General features: G+C 41.2%; 1 protein-coding gene across 1 annotated transcript in view; it reads left to right on the top strand.

The window, feature by feature from the left end:
• Positions 1-13,783, top strand: part of LOC124055670 (E3 ubiquitin-protein ligase Midline-1-like) — a 35,433-nt gene that overhangs the window by 4,281 nt on the left and 17,369 nt on the right. Inside the window, exon 2 of the mRNA XM_046382702.1 lies at positions 7,479-8,272. Within this exon, the coding sequence (XP_046238658.1) occupies positions 7,547-8,272 (726 nt within the window). The 5' untranslated portion in view covers positions 7,479-7,546. The remainder of the gene's footprint in view (positions 1-7,478; positions 8,273-13,783) is intronic.

Here is a 13,783-nt window from a genome sequence, read left to right as displayed (position 1 = left end):
ACTGCGTTGGAACATGAAAGGCCGTGATTGGTCAAGGCTATTGTGGTAGGAAGCGGATTAGGGATCAACACGGCATGGTGTCTGGAATCAGACAAAGACTGTGCGTTGGTGTGTGCATGTGTGGCAACAGTCAACGTTGTTAACTTGTTAACAACCCAGACAATGCAGCCTCATACTATACAGAGGAGAGCAGGGGAAGTTGAGAAGTCCAGGAGGGGAGATGCGACTAGAGTTGTGAAGAGATGAAAAAGAAACATCTTCTCTTTGAATTAAACTTCTAAAAAGCATTTCATCACTAGATGAAAAGTGGAGTTTACACTTCTGTAGCTTTAGATCTTGGCATGTTCATCCCCTAAGTGTACTTTTTCTTCCTCTGTCCTAATTAGACTCTCAGTACCCACACCTGCAAGCCAATATGCTGTGGGCCGCAGAGAATGAATTTCTCCCAGCACTTGCACTGTAATATTTGTCACGTGCTTCCTATAACCAGTGCCAAAGACAAATATTTAACAAGGAAACACTGTAGAAAAATATTTTGACTTTACTCTACATGGTGGGGCCTATCAGCACTCTTTCCTAAAACGCATGGATGACTTTCATTAAAGTAAAATCTATTTGCTTCGACCTTGGCACTGATCGCATGACCCTGAAAAGACAACCTGTTCTCGAAAACTCCGTGAGGTCGAGGGTTAAGCTCTCATTGCGCGCTATGCACTGATGCTATGAAAGCAGATTATTCTCCTTCTGAATCGTAAATCCCATAAGCAGTTGGGAGATCTTTTAAAATTCTTCGACAGATTGAGGCGAACAAAGTGTCAAAAGGTTTAAATGTTGTTAAATGTGGAGAGGAGGGAAGGTTTTAAAGGGGAAAAAACCTATTAAAGGCACAAAAGTTGTGCTTTATAATTCACAAAATGTGCAATAATTTAGTTTCATATTCTAGTTTCAAATTTGAATAACTGAACAACTCTTCTGTGTGTGTGTGTGTGTGTGGGCAGGCAAGCTTAAATCTGGTACTCAAGAAGCTGTAATGACCTTAAATTTTATTGCTAAATTCTGCAGATTTTCATGGTGACATTTAGTTTTAGGTCCAGCAGGAACACAAAGAATTGCCAAATGTTGACCAGGCAGGGTTATTTTGTCCGAAAATGTGGCATTATAAAAAGGTTAACTGGCAGAGATCATCATCATGTTTACACTGGGCTTCGAATGGTTTGATCTCTTTCGCTTGGCTCCAACATTTTGTGTGTTCGTTATTTTCTGCCTCCTGTGAGTTAAGAGAGAATTAGAACAGCAAAATCATACAGGGACACACGCACACTCTGATTGTGTGAGTCAGGTCAATGGGTATGACCTACTTCTCAGTTCTGCTCCGTGGACTGCCACAGCCGCTCACGTCACCAAACGGACCCATCCATCCACCCAAATTTGTCTTTTTGGGGTGGGGGTGTGGATGAGGGTTTAGAGAGCTTTTGGCTGTTTGTTGAAATTTTTTGAGGAGGAGTCCAACTTTTTCAGCTCAATTTGTCAAGTGATAGTGAATTTAAAATATTCATTTTGCTGAAAAGCTTAAACGAAAGTGAAATAAAATCCCCTCCTCACAGGCAGATTTTATAAAGATGAGAATATATAAAATCAGAAGCTTGTATTGTTAAAAGACTGGGAGAGGAAGACCACAATTATTAACCACTCACATTCTTTTCCCATTTGAAAAACACTCACTCTCTCTCTGTCGGCATTGTGCTGTTGTCGCATCAGTTTTTAGAAAATGGACAGAAAGAGCTCCTATGAAAATTTTAACAGCTTAAACTATGAGTGGAAGAGAAAGCCACAACCTCCTTGGAACCGAAGTTGATGAAAGATTTAGAAGTCGAGCGCGGACTAATGGGTGGGTCTGCCCAAATATAAACAGGAAGAAAGAGCAGAATTGGTTTAATTTGTGAAATGCTTCATTACATGTTCTCATAGATGCTTATTTGTCTTCCAAGGAGCCGGTGGACACCAAAATATTATAATATAAGTTTCATTTTAAACTGACTGCACACTAAAGGTTACTTGCTGACGTTTATGGATCGGAGGCCGGTTTTGTTTTAAGACAAAATAAAAAAATAACATTTGAGAGTAGCATCAGGGCAGTGACCTTTGTTCTTCTCAAAATAGCATTTTGGACTTTTGTTACACAGTCCTGTGACGGAAGAGAGGGAGAGAAAAGAAAATGTCAGGAACAGAAAGAAGATGATGATACAGACTCAAGCATCTTTGAAGCATTTTCTTTTGAATATGGGAAGCAATAGTGCTCCCTCATATTCACAATTAGTCTACAGAAATGTGAAAAATAATTTGGAAAGAAACTAAAAGTGGGATTTTTCTACTAGTTACACTTCATGCCAGTACACCGTGAGACTCAACTTAAGAAATGACCCAAACAGGCTTTCGATAATTTGTCTCTCTGGCTGAACCTCAGCAAAGTGGAGTAAGTGTCTCTCACTTACTCAGTGAGCGATGAAGTTACCCCACTGGATGGTCAAACACAGGAGCAGCCATATACTTTTCTCAAATTGTCTTTTATCTTTCCAGCCAGCTCTTTTCCAAGCAAGACCCCTGTAGAAGGCATCTGAGATATGCACTTTACGGCTCTATAATCATGCTAAAAGACTAAAACTAAGGCAGCTCGTCCAAAAAACAGTATGTTTTTCCACTTTTAACCTTATAAAAAGAGAAAGCTTTAAAGGATGAGGGCAAGCACTATCTCAGGTAACACCGGCTCAGGCTGCTGACTTAAATCAATTAAAGAGCAGGTCTAGTCTAAACCCTGTGCACCCACACAGGCATACTACACACACTAGTTGTGAATGGTGACCTTTGTGACCTCTTACAAGTGGAAAATAGTCTGAATGATGAAGAGTGACAGTTTCTGAAATGACAGAAACATGATGTCGCCATCAAGCACTGTGACATTACCTATTTTGGAGTTGCATAAAGACTGCTATAAATGTTATGGCATGCTTTTGAATCAGTATATTGAATTTGTTAAGTGGCTTTAATATAAAAACCGCGGCCTTCGAGGGTTCGTATCTCCTTGGAATAAAAGGTGTGAATTGGAAAGAAGGAGGGATAAAAAGGAGCATAAAATCTGCTTGCACCTCCTCCTACACTGTCATGCACAAAACATATGTATATAGTACATGAATACATGGAAAGTGAATGAAACTCATTTCTGCTCAGTGAAAAACATACTAATCTGATGCTGCAGGGGAAAGGAGGAGGAATAAGAGGGCGGAGGATTCTTTCACCACTCTGTCGGCTTTGTATTGCCCCCCAATGAAGAGTATTGGTATTGACGTTTCAGCGGTGCCGGCACAAAAGTCGAGCTGTTCACACACACACAGTGGCAGCTGACAGCTCTGACACTCATGAAACACGAAGCAGTAATGGTGAGGGGGGGAAATTAAACAGCTTGGCCCGGATTAATGATTTCCTCCCTGAGTCCACACTCCTCTTTCCTCCTTGTTTTGTGCTGTGTCACTGCGACGCACGGTTCAACAGTGTCACCTATGGAGTGCTGAGAGGCATTTCACCCTGTCTCACCTGCCAATTTGAGTTTGTCTGATGATGTATGTTGTACACAGATTTAGGTTTGCGGGTATCTTTGTCAGAATGAGAGGAATTTAATATTCTCTTTATCCTCTACTGCCTCCAGGTTTCCCTCCAGTCAAGCAGTTACTTGTCAGAGCTCTATCAATGTCGAACTTTACTGGATTTGTCAGGAATTTTTTTATTATTATTGTTATTATTATTATTATTTTACTTTCTGCTTCTGTAAAATTCTGTCTGCTGTTTACTTGGCTGAAAACTGTACACAGAGTGGGACCAAATGAAATGCCTTGAGTCAAATTTGCCACCTTTCGCTCACTATCCCGCACAGCCCTTTTCTGGTTTTAGTAAGGGCTTCAAACACATGTCCTTAAATGTTCTCATTTTGATGTTCAGGTGATAGACATGGCCTAAAAAAGGAGATTTTACCTGGAAACACTGAGTTTGGAGCTGAATCTTTGCAGATGTGAGATAATGATGTGAGCCATATTACACCCAGGTTCACTGAGCAACATGAATTTTATTACTGGTGTGATTTAATGAACCAATGCTATTGCAGTTTATAGAGCTGGCCTCCAGTATATTCATATCAGCTTCACCATCTTTTTGGGGGTTTTTTTTGGCTGCTTTGGCAACAGCTTGAAAACACAAGACTGACAATTTTGTAAAATGTGTTTGCAAACAGTGACTATTTACAGCAGGCGCAAAGTAGCGTTCACCTTTATATAAAGTCCAATACTCCCTCTCCTTCAGCTGTGTTTGTCTGGACCTTCTCCTGAATGAATTATGAAGCTTTTTAGCTGATTAACTTGAGGGAACGTGCATAGTTGGGTAATAATTCTCTGTGTTTGTACCAAGCTGCAACTCATTTGACATCATACATTGCACTATGATCAGTTGTTTATATAGAAGTATTGATTAGTGCAGCAGAAGTTAGTGCAGAAATTAGTGCAGAAACGGTTTTATCCCATTTATCATCTTTGCAGTGGAAACTTTTTTTGTGGATGTGTGTTGTTTGCTCCTGTGTTTGCATTTCCTGAGAGCCTGGGTAGAAAAATTAGTGAGACAGATTTGTTCCTGATTTGTTCCTGGGCAGTGAGTAATTCGGGCTGAATGAGGGCTTTTTTTGTTGTTGTCATCCCACAGGAGAAGGTCCCAGTGTTCGGTTTGCTGTGTGTGTTTTTAACAATTATGCTTGTAAATAATAATCTTGATTGGAAATTAATCGGCAATATAATAACATTTTATATGCAGTGTCCTACATGACATTCAGTCACTGTCATGTCAAAGAAAGCTGGTCGGTTTGTAGTTTTGATTTAGAGCTGCTGTAGAAGATTTAACAAGGAAATTGTCCAAAAGGATGAGAACATTGCAATATACTGAACTCAACACACACTCTTGCTTCCAGTCTGAAACACATTCCCATTTTATTTCATGTGACTGCTCAATCACTTTCTCCACTGTCCTCTTCTCCCTTTATTTTCTTCCATTTCAAACTTGGGATCTGCCTCTCTTATTTGGAGATATAAGAAAAGAGTTGCTTGACTTGTATCAGTTTATTTTTGTATATAACAAATCTAAAAAAAATGCCCTTTGTGCACAATAGTTTTCCTTTGGTCCCGCAGCTCATCTGTGCTCTAAATGGATGTTATCTGCTCTCAGACATCACAGGCGACTTATCTGCAGCACTTGTTTGAGGACAAAATGAAACCATGCATAAAGATAGCTATAGAACGAACAGGAGGGATTTTGTGAGCCTCGTAGTCCCCTCAGACGCACACAAGCCTTAAGCTCAGTGAACAGTGACATCTGCTGAAAATACCACACTGTAGGGTATACAGTGGATGCTTTTCCTGCTTTGGAAATGCATGCATGCGATTCAAGAAGCACTGTATCTTTTTGCCATTGTCATTATTATTATTATTTGTAGAGGTTTTTACCAGATTTAGCATTAATTAGAGCATTCATTTGCAAGTCCACTATGATTAAGATTTTAATCTACTGTTTTTCTGCAGTGCATTCACACAGAAGACTTCAGTGCATTGTTTTATTTTAATTATAGGTTGAATAGATTCTGTTTGAGCTTGTCTTATCTATATTGTTTTCTTTGCAGTGATCCATTTTCTTCAGCTTACATAGATCCTTGTCCCCAAAGGGCTTGTGCGGGGTTTCATCTAATCTTGAAAAGTTTTGTGTGTGTGTGTGTGTGTCTGCTGTGAAATCACAATTTGCTGCCACAAACTGACTGACTTTTTTTTTATTAACAGCCCTCTGGCTAAGTTCATAAATGAAGAAGAAACAAAGAAAGCGGAACAAAAACGGACAGAGGCTTAAAGTTTTGGACAGACTGATAAAACCGATGACTTTTAAGGAAATGAAGTAATCAAGATCTCAGCCACACTTATTTATCAGCTTACTGATGTACTTGTCGCACTAAATGTTAATATTTCGAGACAGTTTTTAATTAAAGAAACGATTAACATCTGGACACAGCTGCCCCTTCTAACCTGACCATATCTGATAAGCAGGAAACTCTGTGAGATACTGACTACTTGGTGTTCTTTTAGATAAACGAAAGGTATACCTCTGTCAATATGAGGATTAAGGTAGGTATGATTTCAGTGTAAAACCTATGAAAAGTATTGCCACTGACAAGCTATAGAACTATTTTTTGAGTTTAGAATATCCAGTGCAGTTGAACTGTCATGAGTTACAAGTACACACACTTATTTCTTCCACAGGTAGACATGCGCACTAATTAACAACTGAGTGCAGCTGTGCCAGTAGCTGCCACTGCTGCACCAAATGTGAAAAAACCCACACCTATGCTGAGTGCTCATTTAGTGACGTACTACACAGTTACCTTGCTAATTAACAACTGTAATGATACAAACACAGGCAGTCAACAATGCACAATAAGCAGAAACAGTCAGTGACACAGGGGATGCACCATTAAAAGAAGAAGCTCCTTGCCAGTGGCCACTGGTCAACATGCGTTTCACCATTTCCATGACACACGTACTTTATTCATCCTCCATGAATAAGAAACATGGCGTTTGACATTTTAAGATCTGCTCGGAAGCACCGATCTCGTCAGTCCAAGCTCAGTCTAAGCTTAAGAGACTTAAGTGGGTCAACAGCACATGTGTAACATGCGGCTGAAACAACAGCCACATGATAATTGCAGTGTAACTGTATGTTTGGCTGTCAGCATGGCTCATGTTCCATTTTCTCTTTGTAGTCAGTACTTTTCCCCTCTTCTTTCAGTTGTTCAGTTCAGTTGTTTTTTTCTGCACCACTTCTGATTTTCCAAATACGTATTCTTTATCTGATTCGGCAAACAAAGAGAATGATGATAGTGTGTGTATTTTCAGTGTGCAGCTGAGTTTGTGTTTCTGTGTACTCCACAGAAAATGTCATACCATAATGAAGAAGATCTTGAATCTTTCTTCTTTAAGAGATTTATTGCCATGGTACCAGCTTAAGTAGTCCACTCACCAGTGGTTATTTGTGGTGTGTTTCTGTCTGTCTTTCTTTGTAAGTCTCTGGAATCTATACATAATTATTGTTGGTTTTAAAGATCAAATATCTGATGATGAAACATATTGAGCTTTTAAAAGCATTCCATTAGTCTAGTCCTTGAAGATTTCAATTTTCCATCATTTTCAGTTTCCACACAGACTTAGAAAATCCAGCACTTAACACTCTGCCATTCTTTAAGTCCACACAGTGGTCTGCTCCACTGAGATATAAGCCCTCCCAAGAAAGCAGGACGAAGTAAGCCATTTCACACCATTTAATCACAAATCCCTGTGCTTTCTCCTTCCTTTTCTTTCCCTCTTTTTGTGCTTTCCTCCATCTATCTCTCTGTCTCTGGCCTGCAGACAGCTGAGCGGCTCTTCAGGATTTCGCTGACACTGCGCCTGGTCCCGCCTGGCCTCTTCTGAGCAGCATGGACAGTCTGGAGTCAGAGCTGACCTGCCCAATCTGCCTGGAGCTCTTTGAAGACCCACTACTGCTCCCCTGCGCCCACAGCCTGTGCTTCGGCTGCGCCCACCGCATACTCATCTCCCACTGTGCTACCAACGAATCTGTTCAGAGCATCGGTGCCTTCCAGTGCCCCACCTGTAGATATGTCATTTCCCTGAGTCCAGAGCGTGGACTAGAGGGACTCAAGAGAAACGTGACCTTGCAAAACATTATCGATAGAGTTCAGCGAGCTTCATCTTCAGCTGGGCTGCCTCTACCTCTGCCACTGCCGGCACCACACAGCGGGCCCAACTCTCCCAGCGAGGAAGGGAGCAACCGATTGGCACTGGTCCCCGTAAGCGCCGCCATGTCCAGCCCAGGTACGCCTCCTGAACCGGTCCAGTGCCAGTTCTGTGAGCAGGACCCGCCACAGGATGCTGTCAAAACTTGCGTGACGTGCGAGGTGTCGTACTGCGAGGAGTGCCTCCGAGCAACTCACCCAAACAAGAAGCCGTTCACTGGTCACCGGCTCATTGAGCCCATGCCAGACTCCCACCTTAGAGGGCTACAGTGCCTGGAGCACGAAGAGGAGAAGGTGAACATGTACTGTGTCACTGATGATCAGCTGATCTGCTCGCTGTGCAAACTTGTCGGAAGGCACAGAGACCACCAGGTGGCAGCACTTAGTGACCGCTACGAAAAACTTAGGGTAAGCACAGAATCTGGTTAATTTTATTTGCAATTTCCTCTATCTCAATATTATATGTTTCGTGGAATATGCCACATTTTTCCAGAAGAGAGCACTAATTAACCTGCAGCCCTAAACGACAGGTCGAGGTTACAGAGTCCCTCTATTACGCATCTTAACACATAATGACTTTTAAACATTCATTTTTTATGCTATACTGCAGTATGAAATTCCCTATTATCCTTACCCAGGTATCTAACTCAATTATCAAGAGAGATGGTATCATCTCCTGCTGACTTATTATCTCTGTTGAATAATTATACAATTAGCATAATCACTACACCATGCCTGTGTGCCAGGAGGGTATTCAGAAGCATGCGCATGGAGTGAGTATGTGCCATTAGTGACGAGGCACGGTGTCTTCATGAGGTTGCAGGTTAACAAGAGCCAAATGCCTGCTGGGTGTAGGTGTGCTTAATTGAGCATGGCTATTAGAGTGGGCTGGTAATGGCCATAGATCCAGTGTGTGTGTGTGTGTGTGTGTGTGTGTGCATAGTTGAGTTGTGTGTGTTACACCAGAGCTCATGCAGAAGGTAACGTCAATTAGATTATCCACTGGATGCTCTTCTTCTTCTAAAAACGAGAGAGGGAAGGCCGTCCTGAAGCTTATAACTACCCTGCACCCTCAATGAGAGCTGCTTTATTCACCCATGAGTGTGACTTGTTGTAAGTTTCCTGGCACAGAATACACTCAGAGGACATCTCTTATGAGTTACGTAACCCCTAACATCAGATGCAGTTTAATTAGGGTCAATCATTAGCATTTGGATGAAAACAAAGTCAAAAGTTTTCTTTGGGCTCACACACAACGTCGATTAACTAATCCAACAAAAACATTTCTCGAACTGTGCCATTTATTCCCACTTTACAGATTTTCTCACTGAACAATGAGTTAGAAAATACATCTCAACTTTTGCAATGTGTCATTTACCCAGGGAACATATTCTACAACACCTTAGGTATTGCATGCTCACTCTGAAAGTGTTTATTCAGACTTTCTAAGCGTCTTTAAACGAAATGCTGTGGTGTTGCTCCTGTGAGGAACAGGTTTTTCCTTGTTCGAGTGTGAAGTGGTTTGTAATATGTCCTCAGAGAGGAGGCATGCCTTTTGTGATATAATGGAACAAACTGAATAACGACAACTGATTCCAAGCTGAGGTACCCATAAAAGAAAAGGTACTGATTCTCAATAATTACTGAAACATTAGAGCTCAATAAAAAAAATACCAGCTCTGCAATAAAATTCTCACATTGATCATTATTTCCCTGCATGAAGCCGCTAATGCACTGGCTTGTCTATTATTATGGGCCCTGTACAAGCCATTCTGCCTCCAATGATGGGCTTGATGCCCTTAGTCATCACAGCTGCTGCATTTTCCTGCACCTTCTCATCTTGCATGTTTCAGCAAATTTAAGCAGAGAAGAATAATTAGTGGGAAAGCTACAGGTCAGTGCATCATCTAATAATCATCCTTCTCTTTCTCCCACAATTCATCCGGAGAGAGGATGTAGCACATCACAGGTCAGCGCACCCAGCAGTTATCATGCAGGCTAATTATCTGCTATAACACACACACACACACACACACACACACACACACACACACACACACACACACACACACACACACACAAACAAAGCAATAGCAGATTTCTCCTTGCTCTGATGTACTCACAAGTTTCAAATAGAACCCCAGTTAGCGAAAGAAGACTACGCTTATTACAACAAGCATCATGTGACATACCGAGGGATCTCTGATGGACTACATGTGCAGTACAAGTGTATTAGTCCCCCTGAAGCATGGTGAGGAACACATGCGAAGCACAGGTGCAAGTAGCATGTCATTCACCCTTTGTTTAACTCTGCAAGTTTGCATTTAAATGAACTGCCTGAGGACATGATGGTCCCTGGTGGTCCCCTTTACAGGTCGCAGTTTTTTTGGGGAGTTAACAATCGTAACAGTTTTTGGTCTTGGTGTCTTTATTCCAAAACTCCTTGACTATTTGGATACAGTTTTTATGTAGGTAATGTGAACCCATGCTCTAACAGTCATCCAGTGCTTTTACAATCAATGCTGTAGTAATTGAAACACTTTCAGTCAAATGTATCTTCATCTTTTAGGTGTTAACCAGCACTAAAACTTCTCAACTTGTAGTTACTGCCACTAATTTGTGCTTTGAAGGACTTACTGAATAGGTGAAATTGTTGGTACAGCCCTCTGCTTTATCAACTATGCTCAAATAAATAAATCACTTTGACCAAACGTATTCGAGCTTGAGAGGACAGAGGGGAAAGCAAAGCACGTATGGCCGCCTCATAGCCCTCGAGCTGTTGCTCGCCATCTCTCACAAACAAACAAATGCACATTCAGGCATGCACGTCTGCCCACACATACACTAGAGACCCACTGTCCGCCCACTCCTATCAGGCCTACACTAATGTAAAGACAGACGCAGGCAGCCCCCTCTTCTCTCGCACACATGGCAAACAAATGTGACCTATCTGCCAGAAGTTAGAGGGGATCTGACCACCTGTTAAGCCCTGGAAACCCTCACGACAGCCAGCTGGCACACGATGTGAGTTTGATACAAAGCCTGTTAGCCCTGAGCTCACCTTCACAGAATCCAGGCATAGCATTTATAATTGTCTCTCTTAAATGGAAATTAGGGCATCATGATGCATTCGGGATGTGATCATCTGACACTATTTTAATCCTCCTTTCAGTCAGTTTTTTTCCTTTTATTTGTAGTTGAGTTTTATCTGCACTGCAGAGTTTTAGAACCTTTGTCAAAGTCACAAATTACCTTGGAGCTACTGATTTTAAAGACACACAAGAGTTCAATTTTATTGCAACAGCTGTATTTAACAGAGGACAAAATATACACTAACAGTTTAGATAAAGCAAAATAGACGTAAACAAAATTAATATCTCCACCTTTTTTCCCTTATCACTGTCTGACTTGTTTTTGCTGCTTCTTCAATAACAGCGAGGCTTTGAATATACCTCAGCCTCGGGCTAAATTCTGTTTGAAAGCAGAAAGCCGACTTCTGTACATGTCAGGTCACTTAAACTTTATTCATTTTAGTAAACAGTTTTTTTTTTCTTCTTGATGTCTTTAATCTGTGCGTGGCAGCATTTCGTGGCACACACACACAGTAACACCATGTAGTAAACCCACACAAGCAAACAAATCTCGACAGAAGCAGTGATCTCATCTTCAATTATGATTATGTAACTCAAGCAAATATTAACAGTTAATTAACATAATTCCTCAACTATATTCATTTAACAGCATGTGCTACTTCCGATTTTCTGCTAGCTATACTGAACCGAGCTGAAGCTGAAAAGGTTTTGTGGCAAAGAGTTAGAGTTTTAAACTATAGTGACACAGAAAGGGCAGGAAACAAAGCTAAACGCCACGAGAAACAATCCGGCTGCCACGCAATATTCACGCTGAACAACACATTTGATTTTCAATTTATAAAGTTAGAATAGACTGCGAGAACTTCTTAAAAGTGACGGCGCAGCACATGCACAAAAGCCTCTGTTTGTCAGGTAACCCACATAGTTGAAACTTGAAATGCTTAAGATGTTACATTCAGTCTCCCTCCCTTTCACCCAGATATGTTTTTTTTCTTTTCATTTTGGAGTCTGACAAGTTGAAACTATTTTGGTCATATTTTCCGGACCATTTCATGCATATCAGTTTTTGCCCTGATCTGCTGGAACTGGAGATATCCCCCACTCGGCACAGGAAAAAGACGAGTATCAGATGATTGGAATAGTTTCCTTTTTACAGTGGCAGTGGTAGTGTGTCTGATAAGAGCTGTGGAGGTTACTGTGGGAACACCCATCCTTTTTCAGAGATAAAATTACCCCCGTCACAGGAAATTGACTGAGAAGGCAGCTGGAAATAGCTTATAAAGTCCTTGGCTCTGGGTCTGAGGAGAGAGAACCTTGAGGATAAAGGATAGGTGCCACTGAGTGTGCGTCTGCAAGCAGCTTTAGTCTCAAATCATAGGTTTGTTGTGTTTACGAAGTAATCCATTTGGTTTAATCAGCTGCCCTTTAGTGCTGAAACAGCAGACTTAGGGGTGTCAAGTGCCAAATGCAAAATCAGAACAGACACGCATTTGATTTAGACTTGTTGATAAGCACAATATTTACCTTTATGCCCTCCAGCTGTCTCATGCATGTTTATATCATGAAAACACCCTTACTTACTCCCTTAATATAGTCCTTGCTGTATGATGCTCAGAATTTCCACCTTAAATTTTCACCTTGTCTTTGATAAATTCACCTTAAAGTAAAACGTGAAAGAGGAAAATCTGCTAAAATTCTTGATTGTCTGACCTCCAGTGGTTTAACGTCACAGTCAGCTGCAGCGGCGCTGAAGTGTACTTTCGGGTGTGTCACTACACTCACTTTGAATTCACAAGAAGCAAAAGAACTCTTGCTTTTCTAGTGTTTCTGTTGTCTGCTGGATGGGATAATTTCTTAGACTGGCAGATCAGAATTCAATATATTTGTAAGTTTTCTGACATTTTCAGAAGTGCTGGCAGTGAAAGGTGATGTTTCAGTGGATTGTAGTTTTAGTTGTATGTTCACATCTTAGGAGGTAAGTCAACATTTCTGATTGGAGTTAAAAAGAGTTTGGTCTAGACCCGCTTTAATTTAAAAATTCTAAATTTTTGTTGTGACTTGGCTCCATATGAATAAATTGAACTAAATTTCTCTGACAGACTTGAAGCTTTTCCCTCAATGTTGCAAAAAAATCAAATGTTTGCTCTTATTAGCAATCAATCCTGGTACATTTTCTATGATCATGAAATGTATCCATTTCCCAGAAAGACTCATCAGCTTCAGCCGTCTGTCTATAATAGAAGCCTGTCTTAAAGAAAGACCTGATGTTCTCTTCTCATTCTGCAGCACGGTCTGCTTTCTGTCCTTCTGTACTCAGTGTTCCTGCTCGAGGCCTTCTCATCTCCCAGTCTGACGCACACTCACAGCAACATGCTCTCCGTGTTCCTTGCTTGCTGAGTTTTCTTTATTCTCTGTTGGGCTTTGTGCTTTGAGTCATCTCTGTTTCTCTCAGACTGATGCACAAACATATTGTTTCCAGTTTACGGAGGAGCTCGCTGCTAGAAAACTGGGTGTCGAGCAAACACAATGGGGCCCTCCGTCACACAAAGAGAAGTCAGTTTGGTGATGACTTAGCAACTGGAGATAAATACAGTTTGGATTTCTGTAAAGGTGGTAACACACAACAGTACACGAATGAATCCTATGATTAGAGCGTTCAGCTCCTGTCTCACTGTCGCTGCGTGTCCTCTGCCTACTTCCTCTTTAATTTCTGTCTTACTGTTCAAACATTTGCCTTTGTTCTCTCTTTACTTGCCTCTGTGTCTCTGTTTTCATCTGTGACTAAGGGCTCTGTGATCTCTCTCTTTCCCTCACACACACACACACA

This window comes from Scatophagus argus, chromosome 24, assembly GCF_020382885.2.
Source record: "Scatophagus argus isolate fScaArg1 chromosome 24, fScaArg1.pri, whole genome shotgun sequence".
Lineage (NCBI taxonomy): Eukaryota > Metazoa > Chordata > Actinopteri > Scatophagidae > Scatophagus > Scatophagus argus.
This window is presented reverse-complemented; position numbering and strand designations above follow the sequence as displayed.